The sequence below is a fragment of the Carassius gibelio genome, chromosome A21, assembly GCF_023724105.1.
Source record: "Carassius gibelio isolate Cgi1373 ecotype wild population from Czech Republic chromosome A21, carGib1.2-hapl.c, whole genome shotgun sequence".
Taxonomy (NCBI): Eukaryota; Metazoa; Chordata; class Actinopteri; order Cypriniformes; family Cyprinidae; genus Carassius; species Carassius gibelio.
The window spans coordinates 19,998,642-20,019,105 of record NC_068391.1 but is presented as its reverse complement, the minus strand read 5'-3'; the positions used below and the strand labels follow the sequence as shown (position 1 = coordinate 20,019,105).

At 35.7% G+C, this 20,464-nt stretch overlaps 1 protein-coding gene across 1 annotated transcript; it reads right to left on the bottom strand.

The window, feature by feature from the left end:
- Window positions 1–669: 669 nt before the first annotated feature.
- stk26 (serine/threonine protein kinase 26) lies at window positions 670–18,795 on the bottom strand. Its single transcript, XM_052537886.1, has 11 exons — window positions 18,371–18,795; window positions 12,229–12,459; window positions 8,742–8,798; window positions 8,538–8,646; window positions 6,949–7,106; window positions 5,317–5,502; window positions 4,814–4,959; window positions 3,735–3,825; window positions 3,589–3,651; window positions 3,304–3,440; window positions 670–2,244 (listed from the first exon to the last, which is right to left on the bottom strand). The coding sequence occupies exons 1-11, from the start codon at window positions 18,410–18,412 to the stop codon at window positions 2,229–2,231; spliced, it is 1,236 nt and encodes a 411-aa protein (XP_052393846.1). The 5' UTR covers window positions 18,413–18,795; the 3' UTR covers window positions 670–2,228.
- Window positions 18,796–20,464: the final 1,669 nt, after the last annotated feature.

The window sequence follows — 20,464 nt, the reverse complement described above, 5'->3', positions numbered from 1 at the left end:
ACCAGAAAACCAGTCATAAGGGTAAATTACGAAATTGAGATTGATACACAATCTGAAAAAAATAAAATAAATAAATAATCTTTCCATTGATTTATGGTTTGTTAGGAGGACAATATTTAGCGGAGATACAACTATTTGAAAACCTGGAATCTGAGGGAGCGAAAAAAATCTAAATATTGAGAAAATCATCTTTGAATTTGTCCAAATGAAGTTCTTAGACATGCATATTACTGAAAAAAATTAAGTTTTTATATATTTACGGAAGGAAATTTACAAAACATCTTCATGTAACATGATCTTTACTCTATATCCTATTGATTTTTGGCACAAAGAAAAATCTATAATTTCTTTACCAATACAACATATTTTTGTCTATTGCTACAAATACACCCCAGAGACTTTAGACTGGTTTTGTGCTCCAGGGACACATTTGATATTAGGCTATCATTATTATTATAGTGAGAATATGGAGATGATGATCATATTTGAGACTCTTTAAAAATGATGTCTGATGTAAACTAAAGCTGCGTCTAGCGTTTTAGATGCAGATGCATTCGGAGTTAACGGCCACTGAAACATGCAAGTCTGGACCATGTCTGGTTTAACCCCCCCCCCCCCCCCCCCCCCACACACACACACACAAACAACAACAAAATAGTCTCACTGGAATGACATAACTTAAATCTTTATTTGCCACACCAAACAAAAATGTATCTGTAACAGTTAAAGTCCAAAAATGAAGAGAACAGCATCTATATGATACAGTCTGGCGTCTTAAATTTACAAAAGCACTGGTGAAGAAATGTACAAAACCTAGCTTCTGCATCTACATTGCTATAAAGAAATATACAAATCCACTAAACACCTTTATTGCTCTAAAATCTTCCAGCAGTCTGGCAACATGTGTGAAACTTCGTTTAAGGCTGTTTGAGAAGACCATAACATCATATACATAAAAAGTGAGCTTTAGGCACAATGGGATGCAACGTTGGCACAGTCTCTCCGAGCCAACAGGAGCAAATATATGACCTATGACCACTGCACCAGCAATGGCACACTCTTGGCAAAAAAGAAAATAAATCCCTCATCACAGGACGATTGCATTGAGCTTGAATTCTATACTGCTGCTTAGCGTGAATCACTTTCCGTCATGTCGCGTAGCTTAAATGCATCAGTTTGCGTGTAGAAATTCCCCATGTGTTACAGAAGCAGGCTGCTTTGAGATCTACTCAAAGTCAGTGGAATGTCTTTGGAGCAAGAGAGCTACGAAATTACAACACAAAACAGGCCCACCCTGTACAAAGTGTGCACAAGTGCATATTTCCTTCAAAAATACAGTATAATTCTAATCTTGCATAAAAAAATATTAGCTCAAAAACAAGACAAAACTGTAAAAAGAGGGCGTTGCTGAGAAATCAAGGGGCAAAACTTTACGCTACATTCCTGTTTATAAAAAAAAAAGGCCTAGAAATTTAATTACTTTGCCAATTAAAATAAAGTGAAAAGAATAAAACTAAAATTCCCTGTTGTAATGGGCCAGAATTGAAGGTAGTTTTTGCACAGCAAAATTCCTCTCAATTTTCCTAGGTTTAAATGTTATCGTTCATCATTAACAAGCTGTTTCTTTTTCTGATTGCTTAAATGAGGTATTTCTATTCATTTTGACTGATATGATATGCATGTGATCCTATACAGCAGTTCTGCAATGCTACAGTTAACAGTGTGTCGAGAGAAACAAAGAAATCCCAAACCAAGACCAACAAAAAGACACGGTTAATCTCACAAACATATATATTATTGATCATATTTTAAAATAAAGTAATAGATTGGGATATCAAATACATATCAACTATGAGAATCAAAAGATTTACCTAATGCTCTCTAGAGCAGAAGTATGTAACCGGTAAGGATATTTTTTGACGTTCAAAGTAAAATGTAGAATAAAATAACAGTAAAACACATTATTGGGCACCAGCAGAAGACTAATATAAAAGCATGTGGCAAAATTGTATAAATACAGTTGAACACACACACACACACTATATATATATATATATATATATATATATATATATCCATCCATTCTTTGGGACATAAAAACAACAAAAAAAAAATTCCTTTTGGTTATGATAAGATAGTGTGTCTCTGTACATGTGTGAGTGTGTTAAGGTGCAGTCATCAGGGCTGACAGCAGAGGGGTGGCGTGTTCCCAGAGACCCAATGTAGCACTAACTCATAGAGAACCTACAGAGGGAAGATGAGGAGAAAGATCTGATCATGGATTACTGATAAAACACACAGATATCTGATACTGAAATCATCAACATGGTTCATTGGTCAAGCATTCAGTCTTAAAGTGACAGCAGCCTAATTCTTGTTTCTTCAAACAACAAAAGAGATAAAGTCTGAAGTGAATCACTTTTGTAACTTTAAAAGGAAAACGGTTGTATCACATGCTCGCCAAAATGGATCCTCTGCAGTGAATGGGTGCCGTCAGAATGAGAGTCCAAACAGTTGATAAAAACATAATCCAAACCACTCCAGTCCATCAGTTAACATCTTGTGCAGTCAAAAGATGTGTGTATGTAAGACATTTTTTAATTCAGACAGTTGCTTCTGGCCAAAATAATCCACAATGACACTTCCTCCGGTGAAAAGGTCCATTCCCTCTAGTCTCTCACATCAAAATCCACTCATGTTTGTTTTAAGAAGTGTTTTTGATCTGTGCATATTTCTCTCCTGATTCAGATGACATGACCTTTTGTCATTAAGGAAGCATTATTATGGATAGAGGACTCGCATTCTGGAAAGAAACAATGGTGAGAAGTTAAAACTCGATGGATTTGTTTCTTTCGTCTTCTCCAGATTTTGACTCATGGAGTGGAGTGGATTATTGTGATGTTTTTATCAGCTGTTTGGACTCTCTTTCTGACGGCACCCATTCACTGCAGAGGATCCACATCAGAACAAGTGATGCAACGCTACATTTCTCTAAATTTGATGAAGAAACATTTTAGGTGAACTATTTCTTTTAGAGATCTTCATCAATACAACTATCATCTACCTGCATTAATGGTGGAATAACACATGCTTAACAGAAAGGTGTTCTTGAAGAACAATCCCAAATATCAACCGATAATATTGGCTTTAAGGATGTATCATTAGTTAACTGCTACTTTTACTGTTCACTTCTAGAAAATTGTAAGGATGATTACACAGTTTCCAGGTTTGTGAACTGCATTCAGACGGTCTTAAATGAAAGCGTTTGCCTGCTATCAGAAACATGTCAGTAGTGTGTCTGACCTCTGCACCCTCTCCAGGATTTGGCTGATCATCCTGTCGGTGACACCGGGACAGATGTCCTCAGCCACATGCAGGCTCTTCTCCAGCTGCTCCAGAACTCCTCTCGTCTTGTCATCGTCTCTGTGCTGTGATTTCAGCTACAACAAAAAGCTCACAGTCAACCCCACTTTGGTTTTGGCAACTACATAACTAAACTGATTCCAGGTCACATGATGATTCTGAAATGCATTTTAATATCTGTTCAGCTTCCCGAACAGAAGCATGTCAGAAGACTAGCTCCCCTACCTCTGAAAAAACAGGAGCTATGACGGTGGTTAAACTGCTTGACTTCTTCTGCTGTTCTTCAACCTGATGGGAGGAGATCAAACACACACTTTCTGTCAATATTCAGGTACGAACACTGAGCATCCAAATCAGCATTCAGAACTCACCATCCCATTGGGCTGCTTTTTATCCTTCTTCTTACGGACAGTGGTGAAGGACCACTCAGGAGACGAGTCGTTGTCCTTACTGCTGGGCTCGCTGTTAGACACACATGAAGAGTGCATTGAGATTTTCAACTTGCGGTGTATGGGAAGTTTGAGCAATTTAAAATGCACACGAGAAAGAGAGACTTTTTAACCCTCTGCTTCTCCTTGGTCACTTTTCACCAATTTCTTTTTTTTTTTTTTTTTACAGATTTACTTTTCATTGAAAAATTCTGGACAAGATTTGGATGTGTAAAAGGGTCGAATAATAAAAAGTAACACTTGGTACCTTCGCTGTAAAAAAATGACAGACAGGAAATCCGAAAAAACAAAAAAACTAAGCTCAATTTTTTTTATACATATTGCATAGTACCACAAAAAAATATATATTTAATAAAAGCGTTAAGGTACCAAGTGTGAAAAAAACTGTCTAAAATGACTGAAATGTTCCTGAAAGCATATGCAGTTTGTTTTTAGGCAAAATGCAACATACCATGGTTCATTTTTGGGTTAGATTTATTCATTGCGCCCTCTTGTGGACGGTTGTTTTTTTGTTTTGTTTTTTAAACTGCTGTTCAGTGATTTTTCCCCTAATTAAAATATTCTTCAGAATTCAAATACAAGCTGAATACTGAAATAATTTAAGTGGGAGGGGGGGGGGGGGGACTAATTTATTTTCTGAAGTGTTAATTGCAGAGGAGAACATTTTCAGCCAAGAACTCTTTAAATGCCAGTCTGTCACATGGGCATCACTAACTTGGAAACTGTAAGCTTTCCCTGTATGTAAAGGGTGCTGCATTAATGTTCATCAACATCTGCCTTTTGTATTCCACAGTAAAATTGCTATGAATTAGCCCCATAAATGTAAACTCAAGATGGTTAAAGACAGAACACTTTTTAGAAAGCAGTGTGTGTTTTGTTTCCAGAAAAGCAAACTGGTGCAATGGAAAGGTTTCTCCTGAAATGTTTACTGATTTGTCAACCCAAGCCTCGGTGAATGATAATTTAGGGTTAATGCATTTGTGTGCTGGCCGCATGCTTACGAGTCAGAGTCAGAACTTGATTCTCCATCGCTGTGACCCTCGGCTTTCCAGCGCTTCAGCCGGTCAATGAGCTCGGTGAGGTAGGATGTCTTCTTGGCATGTTTAAGGATAAATTTGTGCTTCAGGAGTTCCTTTGCTGTTGGTCTCTAAGAAAATTAAATAGTGGAATTGTATTACCTTTATGACTTTACAAACACATCAGTTAGAGCTGCACAGTATAGTGGTGCACTAATAGTAGTGTTTTACTCATGCCTCAAACTCACAGACAGTATTATACCAACAGAGCTCTGCACGTGCCATTCACACAGAGAAAGCAAACTACACTTAATGCACATTATAATATACATTTTCCACTTTCAATTTATTTCCACACTTGCTGCATAACTGTGTAAATAAGCTCATACAGGGCCTTTTTGTCCCCATATATCAAAGCTCTTGTGACAACTCCAGTCTAAGTGCAACACACATATGAGTAAGGAATGCTTGCAAACTGTGGGTCTTACAAATCCAGGGTCTTTGTTGAGACAGGAGTCCACAAACTCTTTGAAAGTCTTGGAGAAGTCTCCGTTGAGGGTGGGCGGTGTGTTCTTGGGGATGTGGAAGAGCACTCTCATGGGGTGCATGTCTGAGTTCGGGGGCTCGCCTTTGGCCAACTCAATGGCAGTGATCCCAAGAGACCAAATATCAGCCTGAGAGCAAAACAAACAACTTCACAAAGCTGAACGCATTTTGAGTTTGCCGTGATACAATTATAACCAAAAAAAGAGCAAGACATTTGTTTAGTGTTGAAGGATCAAAAACAGCATTTAAAGGGATGGTTCCCTCTAAAATGTGTATCCTGTTATTTACTCACTCTCTTAAACTGTCCCAATCCTGTGTAAGTTTCTTTCCCCGTACACACAAATATATTTTGAAGAATGTTAGTAAACAAACCGTTGACTTTCATAGCATGGAAAAAATTACTATGGGAACCAAAAAGTTACCAGCATTCCTCAAAATATCTTCTATGTTTAACAGAACAAAGAAATGCATACAGGTGGGACACTAATCGAACAGCCTCCAGTCTTTGTTGGCTGATATTCATCTAAATCAGACAGACATCAAGAGGAAAAATACTGTAGCAGGCAAACTATGATGTGCAAAAATCTGGAAGAAAATCATAAAAACGCTGAACTGGGGGTTTATATGAATGTATCTCTATTATCTAATCTTCACAAAGCTGGATGCTGTGTTTTACAACTCTAGTGAACCTGTGCTTACAGACAGTCATAAGGCTACTGGTTTTCATCCAAAATATCTCAAATTGTGTTCCGAACATGAACGAAGCTTTTACAGGTTAATGATTAATGACAAAATATTATTAGTATCCCTTTGTGCTCCTTGGAAAATTAGAAGAGGGCTTAACGAACTAATCATTGTGAAAACCTCAAATTCAACCAAAATGTACCTTTTTTTTTTTGTCTGTAACTCAAAATTAGCCCATGTACAATACCACTTATTTTTCCAGCACAGGTCACATATTTTAGATCATTTAATCTACCCCATACCTAACTTAACAACTAACTTATTTATTATAAATAAGCAGCAAATTAAGAGTTTACTGAGGCAAAAGTTGTAGTTAACCGTTAGTTGAGAACAGGTTCCCAAACTAAAGAGTGACTGATGTGTTTATATACCGTATTTTCCGGACTATAAGTCGCACTTTTTTCATAGTTTGGCTGGTCCTGCCACTTATTTATCAAAATTAATTTGACATGAACTGAGAGAAATGAACCAGGAGAAATGAACCAAGAGAAAACATTACCGTCTCTAGCCCTCTCACGGCTGTAGATGGTAATGTTTTCTCTTGGTTCTTGGGTGTAAATAAATGCGACTTAAAGTCCAGTGCGACTTCTATATGTTTTTTTCCTCATCATGACGTATTTTTGGACTGATGCGACTTATAGTCTGAAAAATATGGTACAGAGATACATATCTATTTACACGTAACAGCCTAGTCTTCAATAGCTGCAGCATGTTCATGCTGTTTCTTCCTAATTAACAGTTTGCATTACAACGAAGTCTAGCTTCAGCCTGCTCTACAAAGAAATCAACAGTGTGATTCTGGAAACGTGAGTGGATTCAGAGGGACGTACCTTCGAGTCGTAGGCGGACTGCTGGATGACCTCGGGAGCCATCCAGAACGGCGTCCCTACAAACGTCTCTCTCTTGATCTGTGTGTCTGTCAGCTGTCCCGCCACACCGAAGTCTGCCAGCTTCACCTCTCCAGACTCAGACAACAACACGTTGGCAGCTGTAACAGTGTGAAAATAAGAGACGAGGGAGACCAACAGACAGGCAGCTTTAATTTTACTCTAATGATCAAAAACTGATGAATTTCTATTTTACAGTGCATTTAATGTTTTCATAATGGGAACAGGAAAAACATTAAAGAGATCATGTGGGGAGTCATGCAGTCAAAGACATTTCTTCAACATCTTTGCACCTTGTTATGTTGTTTTGGGCTCCTTTTGATTGAAATCACATCAAAACATGCTCTTACATATTCTGCTTAGAAGTAAACGTCTTTTTTTCACACATTCACTGTTGTCAGTCACATCTTGTATATAATCTTTTATTATTATGTCTTATATATAGTGCTGCATGTGTTTTTTTTAACTATTTGTGTTATATATTGCAATATTACTTCATTTCAAACTGCTCTCTCTACATTAGAAAGAAATCGCTGATGAGCTAAAAACACTGGCAAACATGTAAGAGTTCAGTGATCTCTTAAGATATTCAGCTCAGTATAAATAAATCTGAGAGCAAGCCATGCAAAACTTGAACTGATGATCTCTTGATTTGGGTTTATGTGAAAGTGCAATAAATAATTGTGTTTGATAATCATGAATATATACAGGTGCTTGTCATATAATTAGGATATCATCATTTAATTCACTAATTCCATTCAGAAAGTGAAACTTGTATATTATATTAATTCATTACACACAGACTGATATATTTCAAATGTCTATTACTTTTCATTTTGATGATCATAATTGACAACTAAGGAAAACACATTAAACAGCGTGTCTCTGTCAGCCTCACACGCAGCCTTTCTGTTTGAACTGAATATAAGCTACAGGCTACTAGGAGAGAAATATAACGCTGATTAACTTTATCTTGTTTTGAATACTGCGCATGGACAGATTTGTCACTAGATTTTTTTGTAGTTTAGAGTGACAAATAGTACCAGCGTACTTTGAGGTCAAAATGAATAGCCGCTATGCAAAATGCGTACATGTTGGCAGCTCTGTTTATTCCTGGGATGCAAAGCTGATTTTTTTTGCATCATTACTCCAGTCTTCAGCGTCACATGATCTTCAGAAATCATTCTATGCTGATTTATTAGCAATGTTGGAAACATTGATGCTTAATATATATATATTTTTTAATATGTGACACTTCATTCAGGGTTTTTCCCCAAGTAGAAATCTTTTGTAACAATATACACTACTGTCCAAAACATTAAAAATGACAAGTTTAGGGTTGAGCCCCACCCCTTTTAAAATAAACAAATAAAATAATTAATAATATTAAGAACACAAAACTATTGAAGACAACACCAATCTGAGCAGCTATTTTCAGACCAACCAGCTGGAAATCTACCTCACCCTGCATATAGTTCACACAAGTGGAAAAACAAACGTCACACCCACTCAACCAAGCATTGCGTACACACCTTTTATGTCCCTGTGGATTTTCTTCTCACAGTGCAGGTAGTCCAAGCCTTTCAAAATCTCCTTCAGCATGGTGGCTATCTGGTATTCATCAAAGGGTCCGGCTCTCAGCTGCACATGAACACAAAACAGGTTGAAGGTGTTGGGCACACGATCCGCTGCATTCTGTAGCTGTGGAGGCTCACATATAAAGTCAAAGGACTTACCAGATCCAGAGCTGAACCTCCGCCCAGATACTCCATTATGATCCAGAGTTTACTACCCTAGAGGAGAAAAACAAGACATTTAGAAATGAACTCAGAGGTAGGAAAGCAGTGAAAAATATCAATTGTGACCAATTGTGCAATAGCTCTGATGCGCTAATGCGTCTGACTTGTTGTTGAAACAGGAAACACTGGCTAGCATGATACTTGATGAATAATCACATTTTTATGAGATAAGTAACTATAATGGGATTATGACACGTCAGAGGAGTGAATGAGAGTGCACCAGCAGAACAATTAAGCAGTTAACTCAGTTTGTGCTTTTATTTTTCTTTGCTTTATTAATTTGTTCTTGTTTAAAAAATTTTCTTTATTATAATGTATGTTTATTTGAAAACTTTCTCATGCACAATGTACAGCATAGCCTATATTTATGCCTTCATTTCTTTTTTGTTTTTGTTCACAGCCTTCAATTTGGATGAGACCACTGGCCAAGAAATGCCCCCCCCCCAATACATACATAAGGTTAAAGTTTACCCCTCCACAAAATTAATATTCTTTAACCCTCATATAATTCTAAACTTGTATGGATTTCTTTCTTCTGTAAAAAACAGATTTGAAGAATATATCCGTCGTTTCTGTCCATATTCTAAAAGTCAATTGTGAGCCAAATAAGACTACATCAGCAAAACCTGAAAACACTGGCTAACCTCAAACCTCAGAATGTTACAAGACATTTAACAAAAAAAATCTGTATTCATATTTTGATATTTGATCATATTTGATTTGAGAGTGAATTCCCAAGACTTAAAAATACACCAGTTTAGAGGATTTTCACTTAAACTTTATGTACTTTTTAGGGCATTAATGTACTAGGTCGAAATGACTTTCATAATTATGTACAAAACTTCTGTTGTAACATCCTTCAGATTATCTTTTGTATTTTTTTGTCAGGCGAGTAAAGGATGAAAAATTCCATGGTGGTATTTCAGATGGTTACTTTCCCATACATCACATTCTATAGAGAAAACTATTGTAATTAAAAGTTTAGAATTTAACAATAGATTACTGTTTTTGTTGTGTATGTATCTGATCAATCTCATATAGGATGCAGTCTGATTGAGGTAATTAATCCACTATAAAAGCAATTCAATTACGGGCAATGCCTTATGATTGGATTATCTGAAACAATCACATTTCATTTAAATGTTCCTTTAAAAAAAAAAAAAAAAAAACACAGATACATTAATAATCCAGCAGTTATTTTTGTCATATTTCTGGTAAATAGTCTTAAATTAGTTGCTCATCATGGCTATAAAAAGAAGTTCAGCGTCATACACATAACATTATCATGAGATCTCTACTGTAATACAATGTTGTGAATTCTTTGTGTTTAGTTGCCTGTGTTTTAGCACATTGTTATGGAATGAGAGCAACCGTAACAGCAGTTACACATTCTGAGTTCACTTGTACATTCACGTCATTTTGTGTGGACAGATTTTTTTTTTTATATTTATATCTACCAGTAATTTCATTTCCTTTAAAGGATGATAGAAAGACAATATAATATATATATATTTTTTTTTTTACACGTGTCTTGCCTTTGGTAACCACAATTCAAAACAGACACATTTCAATTGAAGTGGGATAAAAACACAGAAAACTTCAATGAACATCAGAAAAGCAGCATGCATATTTCTGGTTAAAAATGAAAGGCCATTAATTGACACTTAACCGGGATGCATCGCCTTTCAAATCAGCAGCACGGGTCAAAGCTAGTCCCCAGTTTAGTAAACATCGGCCTCCTCGTAACGGTGCTGTATTGGCCGTTTTAATGCCTTTGTTTGGGTGCTTAGTCAAAATGTTTTGTATCTTTTGTTCTGTTGCATTTATTTGTGCTATTGCTTTGTTTGTTGTTGAGTTATTGAAAGATCCACAAAACCAGCCTAAAGTGTCAATTTTTGTCAAAATTTAGATTTCATACATAACCTGAAAGCTGAATAAATAATCTTTCCGTTGATGTGTGGTTTGTAAGGAGGACAATATTTGGCAACTATTTGAAAATCTGGAATCTGAGGGGGCACAAAAATCTAAATATTGAGAAAATCACCTTTAAAGTTGTCCAAATGAATTCTTAGCAATGTATATTACTATTCAAAATAAAGTTTTGATATATTTACGGAAGGAAATTTACAAAATATCTTCATGGAACATGATCTTTATTCAATATCCTAATGATTTTTGGCATAAAAGAAAAATTAATCATTTTGACCCATTTTGCTACAAATACACCCCAGCAATTTAAGACACTGGTATGCATTGTAACAACTTTATTACATAGGTCAAAAGCCAGTAAAAAAATAAAATAAAACGCATCACAAATTTTGCATTTTTCCTCGCACATAATGGGAATTTCTTACAGATGTGCCAAGTGCAAGTTCACCAGTACTGAAAATGGCTTAGCAACATAAACAGTATAATAACACACACCGAGGGGCTCGTTAACTCATATTTTCAGTGTCTTGTTCTGTTTAAGTGGCAGTATCACATGGATGGGACTACGCATATGGAAATCATATGCATATAAGGTATTGCATACTGAAAGTTGGCAGAGCAAGTGCAAATATGGTTATTTTGGGGATGAGGAGGAAAGCCTGTGCACAAAGCATGCACATTTTTTTTACTGACTGGGATTTATAAAGGGAATTGCACACAGGTTCCAACATACATTATAAACCTGAAGACCGTATATGCAACATATAAATCTACTTCATGTCCATATGCACAACTTTATAAAATCTGCACATTTTCTTTATACACAACGCCGCTGTTCTTTTTTTAACCGTATACTTGATGCAGCCTTTTCATCATTTGTTGGAACAAACACTGACCATCAATGCACACAGACACACAAAGTGGCCAGACATTATATTCTGTCTGGATGCCTTCCAGAAATACAGGTATAGTGACATAGCACAAAGGGTTTGGCCATGAGTCACCAATGGCATCCAATCTTTACAAACTGCTTCCGAACTCCCCATTAAAATATATCCTCAGCCATCTTTTGTAGTCATTTTCATCCAAAGGCCACCATGTTACACACAATGCACAGCACTATGGTGCCATGATAATAATAATACGCTACTCATGTCTCAAAAAACCGGGGAACAGAGAACCGGTGCTTACCTATAACAATATAAAAATGTCTGAAATTATTAAATTTTAGTTCTGAAAACTATTCTGGTGTGACATCTGGGAAAAGCGCTGTGAGTGTATCCTTCAATGGGTTTATGGACTTTATCATTAATAATTAACACACTAAATTCATTTAAATAATAAAGAGTCTCAGATAGAGTTCCAGTAGTTTTTGCAATACAGAGAGAACCCAATTTTACTAGTATTGGCATCTACTGCTGAAATGTTGCTATTGTGACAACACTACTAGCATGTGCTACAGCTAAAGTGTGAAACCGCCAATGTCAATCCATACCTTTAGGTAAGAGCCATAGTATTTGGTGACATGAGGACTATCGCACTGGCTGAGAACGGTGATCTCCTGCTGGATGTCTTCGATCTCATCTTCTGCCTCTTCGAGATCGATGGTCTTGATGGCCACTACGTTCTGCGTGCGGCGGTCAATGCCTTTGAACACCTCACCGAACGAGCCCTTCCCGATCCGCTCTAGTTTAGTGAACAACTCTTCAGGATCTGTTCGGCTGTTCTGGAATACAGAAGTTACACAGAATTAGAGTTGACTAGATTGGACAGTTTTACTAGTTAACAACATGGCTCTGGTAATTTTGCTGTAATGATGTATTTGGAATGTAAGTTTACAGAATGGAATCTCTCATATTCAACACTCTGTAGATTTTCTGTAGAAACAGATTTCAGAAAAGACCTCTCGCTTTCCTTCTATAAACCACGTGTTTCAGTGCACCAAAAACATATGAAGTTGCTTGATTATATTCCTCCAGTTTTATAAAAGGTTCAATGGAACCAAAGACAAACAGTTCATAAGTGTTTATAGCACAGAGAATACCAATGCCATATCAGGATAATCAATAAAATTCCAAGAAACCTTTGGGAGGGGAGCTCTACAAATCAATATATGCAGCTGTTTAACTGGTATCAGTTACCTATTGCAGATAGTCATTTCACTGTGTGCAATACTGATTAAAATATAAGAGGCACAAAAGCGGTTCTACAGTTAATCTTTTAAAACATTTAAAGTTTTGTTGTTGAGTTTAGTCAGTTTATTAGCTTTAAAGACCATATGAAAAGTCTGCATGAAATCAAAATATGGTTATTTACAGGAGTTGGGGAGGGATCTATTCTCTTCAACGATTCTGAGCTGTTTTTCTACATATGTGCAAGGGCACTTTCAAGAAACAGGGCCTGAAATGTCAAACTTGTGATGAAAAACTTATAACACTTATCTAAAAAACAACTTAATTTTTTGTACAGAAATAACAATGGCAAACATATAAATAAAAAATACATTTAAAGATGCATTCTGTTGTTTGGTGTTAGCCTAAGATTTTGCATATTAAAATAAATATGTGGTGTGCACTTACATAAGATGGAAACCTTTCCCTTAGTTTTCTATGAAATAGTTTTAACCATTGTGCATATATAGGGAATTTAGTTGGGGGGAATTTAAATATTTTATCATCATTTATTTCATAAAATAAATAAATAAATGCACTCAGGAACAAAATTGTGCACAACAACACCCATTAAAATATTTTTTTTGTGTGTCAAATAAGAATACAATAATGCATCATCGTTTGTTAGCCTTCGAAGTTTAACAGTTTTTAGATTTTTACTATTTAGCACCCATGGAGCAAATACTCACTTTCGCCTGTTTTGTGCTTCTGCTGAAAAAAAGGCCAATTTAATTGAAATGATGCAATTATAATAGTGTGGTTGTGCTGGATAACAGAAATTTGTATATGTAAATGATAGATTAAAAAAACAGACATTGCACAAAAATAATAAAGCATCAGAATTAATGCTGTTAAATCAGTCATTGGATACACTCACTATCATGTTTTACCAGCGGAGACCAGAAGAAACACCTGTAGCCATAAGACAGAAAGAAAACAAGCACCAAAATTTGTGTGGACAACACAAGGTGGAAAGATCTTAATGAACCTTTTTAATATTTACTTGTGTATAAAGCTGATTTATTTGCAATTTAGGTTTTAAAAGACCTTTAATATTCAGTAATATTATGGATTCAACTGAGCTCATGCTATCAGATGAGAACAAAACTTGAGCTGAAGTGCAACAGTGACAGTCATCCTTGAACTGAATCAATACTGAATGAACTTGAGCTAAATAATGGCACAATTGTCTTCTGTGAAACGACTTTACAGCTAAATTTGAAGTGGTTTCATAACTGATGTAGTTTTATCTGTTTATCGATGTGAAGTTGCTCTGAAATATGTATAGTATAAACCACAATATAAATAAATGTGACTTGACATTTAATGATCGAGACTACTTAGAAATTATCAAATTTGTGATATAGTAGGTCTGTCAAGTCTTTGGAAATTGACATAAGGACTTTTATGTTTTCAATATATATAATGAGCAGTGACAGTGTTTTGGGGGAAATATATTTAACTTAGACAATGAACTTGGCTTGTATTGTTAGATTTAATTTCCAATTAGACTGGAGAAAGAAAGAAAAAAACAGTAGAGTATCTGGTCTTTGGGCATCTCTGAAGTGCTCTAGATCCAGTGGAGCAGCAGTGATGAGCTATACCCCGCTCCACCGTCTGCTTCCTTCTGATAAACCACTGTGCACAGACCAGTACGCTAATGACTAAGGCTATCCACATGTTAACAAGCTGGCAAAGAGGGTGTGTACGTGCCCCACAAGATTTATCAGCTGGATGCATTTCCTCCATTTTACAAACACATGAACTGGCAACAAAGATGAGCTCCTCAGGGGCTGTGGGCACGAGCTTCATGACACAACAAGCTTTCATCATGTTCCTGCAGACTGCTACCCTTTCCCTGAACCTGACTCAGGTGCTAACTACGGTAAACCAGTGCGCGAAACACTTCCTTGCAGGCCACACCCAGACACTACACCTGAGACGACACTCCTTCATGCTTCTGGAGCTAGAACACGTCACTTCTACACCCCTATGAATGGACAATAGCTTCGTCTATTTAGAAGGACGAGACTGCACTTTGAACCCCAGACAGACTCACAAAATAAACATTAAACAGGCATCACAAGTGTTACATTAATGAGCAAAGTTACCCATCTGCTGTGCCTAATGATTAACAATACCATCCAGTTGTCATAGCAGAGAAGTCAACATATGCGTGTGTGTGTGTGTGTGTGTGTGTGTGTTATTCCAGGAAGGAGCATATGCTTAGTTATGGCGGTCTGGATCAGTGACCTTTCTGACCTCCATCTGCGATCAAAAAAAAAGGAAGAGTGGTGAAGTACTAATGCGCTGCCAAACCAAATACAGCTTCTGATTCCAAGCATCTATTAAATATGAAGTAGAGACAGCGGCCACAACATGGAACCACATTCACACTTCCTGTGCTGCAAGGAAGGCTGTCACACAAGGAGTACACCACTGTTCTAGATCACGGGCGGCAGAAGCAGGCTCATGCGTTTATTAAGAGAGTGCTAGAGCACTAGCCCAACTTTAGGAGACGGCACCTTATACAAAAACATCATCATTAGATCAGACCAGGAGTACAAGACCAATTATAGACGGATCTGGACCAAAAATCAACTCATAGTGACTAAGCCAAGCCATCCATTCAGACATATATATAGATATGAAAAATACTCAATTAAGATGCTCCTTATTGTCCTCATTCCAAATATACCAGAAAAACTGCTCAGGCAAATAATTACAGATTAGGCGCATGTTGTTAAGTGGTATTACTCATTTCTGAAGCATATAATGTTCCCATAATTAACATAAAAACATAATGCTATTAAACATGAGTCACCAATCCTTTTAATATTCTTCATGTAGTAGTAACTAGAGCCCGACTGATAAGGGTTTTTTAAGGGTAGATGCCGATACCGATAATAAGGAGTAAAATGAATGGCTGATATCGATATATCGGCTGATATTCTTTGTGTGTATACAATACCAGTCAAATGTTTGGACACTTCCTCATACGTGTGTCCAAAATTTAGACTGGTACTAAATATAGAATGCAGTTGTGATGAAACGCGTATAATGACGTGACAAATATGTAATGGAGGCAGGGTCTTTCACAATTTAACAATCCACTTTATTATCCAGAATGAGTCCGTCATTATTCCATTCAGCTTTATTCAAGTTTTTCCACTTTAGAACATTAATTACTTACTAGAGATGTGTTACATTATATAACCTACATCTGTAAATAAATACTATTTAAATTCACACCTTTTGCACTTTAATGGCCTTTGAATGTAACATGTTCATTCCATTCGAGCTGGAAACATGGCAGAATATCCTGTGAAGTCCAATACAAACTCTGAAGTGATGAGAGAAACATATAAAATGTGCAGAGCGGGGATGTTCTGATTGAACAGAAGACCTTTTTACTGAAGTGAAAGGGTTGGCTAGTGTCATTATCTCGTGAATGCGGCGGCAGATCTCCACCAAATTTGTTACAGAATTATAGCCATTCAAATTTTCAGTAGCAAACAATGGAGCACAACTATGTAATTACACCATTTACAAGCATTTTATCTATGTTTTATGTTAAGTAAAAAAAAAAAAACATATTGGTGACACATTGGAAGGCATATGTGCCAATACAGATATATCTGCGATAGGCTCATATCTGCTGATAAAATCGGCAAAACAATAAATCCTTCAGGTTCTAGTAGTAACTACATTAGGACCTGTGTTGTTTTATTTAGCAATCCTGTCACATTGTCAGAATGACATCAGATTTCATGTGCTCAAATTCAAATGTCCAGTATACTGTGAACTGCATATTAGTGTCAATTAATGTCAAAAAATGCCACGATACTATGACATTAACCATGGTACTAGATAATTACCACATTCAACGGCACTTTAAGGAATTGAAAAGAATAGAGTGGTAAATGCACAAAAACTTTGAAAATAAATAAATAAATGGTGCTTTTTTTTTTTTTTTTTAGCGTTTAAATTAGGATTAATTTAAAACACACACAAATTGTTCAAGATAAGACAGAAGTGAATGTACAGATGCAATATCCTCCTGGGACCCAGACAGACTTTTGTCCTCTGTAGAGGACATTATATTTTAGTGAGTTTCTCTGAGACCCTTCATGCATCAGTTTCTAGTCTGGATGGATTCAGGGCTTTTCAGAGACATCAAATTTTTGTAGGTTTGATCACAACACTCCCTCTCTTTGGTCTTTAAATATAACCGATATTGACAAAATGTTCAAATTTAGCACTCTTAGGGAAATATGATCATGTTTTGTAATTATCATTTAATTCTGGCTAATTTTCTAATCATCGTTTGTCATAATTAAACATCTCAGAAAAATGTTATGGGGTTTCAAATCGAAATATGACTTGTTACGAAACAAGGTCATAATTTTCATACGTCTTCTAGGACTGCACAATTAATCAAATTACTAATCGTGATTACAATTATGGATGCCATTTATGTAATCGTTCAAAGCGGCAATTAATCGTTCAAAGCCACTTATGTTGTTCTGCACACTTAAGATGTGTTTTTATCACAAAGGGTTTTCCCCATTATTTTAATTTTAGTATAACATTATAATGCCATTCTTATTTTTACTTTTTTATAATTTAAAGAAGAAACCAATCTGATGTATAGTTGACATTTGAGGTTTAACACTATAGAAAAGCACTAAAAGTTTTCAGCTTGTTTACGGCATGCATCAAAAATGGTATGAACATAATTTAGTGTAAATTGTGATAATCGTATTTAATAATCGCAATTACAATTTCAAGGGAATAATCGACAATTATGATTTCTGTCATAATCGTGCAGACCTAATATCTTCTGTAGAGGACAAACGGCTGTTAATCAGGCATTTAACAATAAATTATAGATCAATGTTACTATGAAAAACGAGACATTCTTATGAAAATGTTGCCAAGTTATTACTCATTATGGTTTGCCTCAAGAACATTTTAATATGCAAATTAGCTCCAATGTATAGTCTATAATACACTACCAGTTTAAGGACATTTCACGCACATATTGCTAAAAGTAAGTAGTATATCAAATTATACTGTTTTATCTTTCTTTACACAGCTGTTTGGTTAAAAATACGCTGAAACCTAAAAACTGATTGGTGAATGAGAAAATAAAACATGGTTTTTGCCAATACATACCTTTTAATTATTAGTATTTTTTTTTTTGAATAACTTAACGCAAAGAACATAGAATAAATTAATAATGTTTATCCCTCCCTTGTTTCTTAAGCTCCAACCAATGTAACGTTAATGACGTCAAAAAACAACAACATTCACAAAACTTTTTTTGTTGGTTCTCAGGAGGATACGTTTGATCTGCGTGTCTCGTGCTGAATGCGGTCACTCTATGATGATGAGCAGGATGATGATGAAGGCCCATAGACTGTATTAAAACAGTGATGGCCTGGCGTTACCTTTCTAACTCACCTGCATTCCAGGAACTTGAACAGCTACCGGCGACTGAGCCATCTCCACCCGTCCACAGACAAACTACACAGCGAATAAACTCTCGGAGAGATCCTTAAAGAGTTCTTTTCCTCACACTATTTTGTATTAAATTATATAAATGACTATGTTTACACTGTATCCACACTGTTCGTGAAGTTCGCGGCGCCAAACTCTTGAGCTAGCTGCGCTCTGCTAGCTTTAAAGTCGACAGTCGGTAAGCATAGTTCCTTCTTAAAGTGGACTTTTTGTAATTTATGTGAGATCCAGACGATCGTCGGCAGCTTGTTAGTCGCTTTTGGTGAAAGTTCGCTCAGTTTGTTCTTCAGGAGACCCTCTTTGACACCATGACTCGCGCTGCGCTCGCGAAGTTGTTTTGTGTCGTTGGGTGGAGTCGCGCGCAGACGCTTGCGTCACTTACGCAAGGAGCTTCACCGCGCGCGCGCACACACACGCACACTCACACACTTCTCCATCTTACAGCTTTCATATTCATATGTATTTATATGCAGAGCTGGGTAGATTCACTTACAAATTATAGTCCGTTACTGATTACAGACTGCATGATGAAAACTATAGTTAGTAACGTAATCCGTCACACTACATTTTAGGTAATGTAATCAGACTACTTCTTTTGATCTAACTTTATCACTTTGATTTAAATGGGACGAATTTCTACTATAATGATATACATTTTTTTTTAGAAAATAATATTTCAAAGATTAAAATTACGGATAATCAATAAACTTTGAATAATTTATTGCTATGGTGTAAATAATATGTAAGCATGCGATAATAAAGTAACCAATCTAATTACTTTTGATCTAATTTTGTCACATTGATTTAAATGGGACGATTTTGTACCATATTGATATAAAAATGCAAATAAAAGAAAATGTTACATTCATTGTGATTTACAACATGACGTACATTAAACATTATATTAGCATTATATTATAAATATTTCCCAAACTGGGGATTCGTGAGTTTAATGAAAAGCAAATAATAAATAAAAATGTAAAATTAAGATAAATCATAAAAAAAAAAACATAAATCAAAATACTACACAAGTTAAGTATTTTATTTGTTTACCTGCATGTCACGTGACCATTAACCGACATCAGAGAACCGTGAACATGCAAATATGTTACTGAATAATTACAATAGTTATTTTTAAATCTCAGGGGTTCTTAAAATCAATATATAAGGTGAAAGAAGTTCAGATGACAAAATAATTAGTGAATGCCTGCATTGCATGTGGAAAAACGTGAATTTGTGCACTGCATGTGAAAAAAGCCTTCCAAAGCTATAATGATACATGGTTAAATAACCCACTAACAAAAAGTGTTTCATCAGTAGTTGATGCAGTGTTGAAATATTGAGAAAACACTTCTAAAAACTGAAATTATTTTTGTAAATCCAGCGGTCAAATGCTGTGTGGCCTCTCAGCTTTCTGTGTAATTATATCCTTGACTTTGTGTGAAACTGGAGACTTTCTGAATGTATAGTGGTAGGCTATCTTGGAAAGAATATTTCAAAGATTAAAATTAAGGAGAATCAATAAATTATGAATAATTTATTGCTATTGTGTAAATATGTAAGCATATAATAAAAAAAAAAAACTAGCTGTAATCTAATTATGAACATTTTCAGTTGGTTTATTTAAGCATCACCATCTTTGGAAGACTTCTGTCTTTCAAACATATTAAATTCAAGTGATTTCACAAAATTTTCACCGAATATATTTACCCACGAGATACATTTTTTGTGTTTAATTTTGATTGATGGTTTTCTAAAATGATTTAGATTATGATTATGATTCATGAAGATTATGATTCATGATTTAATTAATTATTAGCTTTCCTAAAAGTAATGCAAAAGTAGTCTGACTGACATTGTGGTCTACCCAGCTCTTGTTAATATATATATATATTTTAAAATGAAAAGATTGAATAACTGACGACAGATAAATTGAATGCCACATGACTGATGGCAGAATGAGTTACGAGCACCCAAAAAGGAAACAATAATATATGCATTAAATATAAGATAATGGACAACTCCAAAAAGAAAGGG

Excerpts from the sequence above, each read along its gene's own strand:
- stk26 (XM_052537886.1), bottom strand. The coding sequence starts at position 18,412 with ATGGCTCAGTCGCCGGTAGCTGTTCAAGTTCCTGGAATGCAG. Across the intron at positions 7,107-8,537 it reads AATCCACAGGGACATAAAAG|CTGCCAACGTGTTGTTGTCT; the intron begins GTGTGTACGCAA and ends ACACTGTTACAG. Across the intron at positions 4,960-5,316 it reads TCAACAAAGACCCTGGATTT|AGACCAACAGCAAAGGAACT; the intron begins GTAAGACCCACA and ends TAATTTTCTTAG.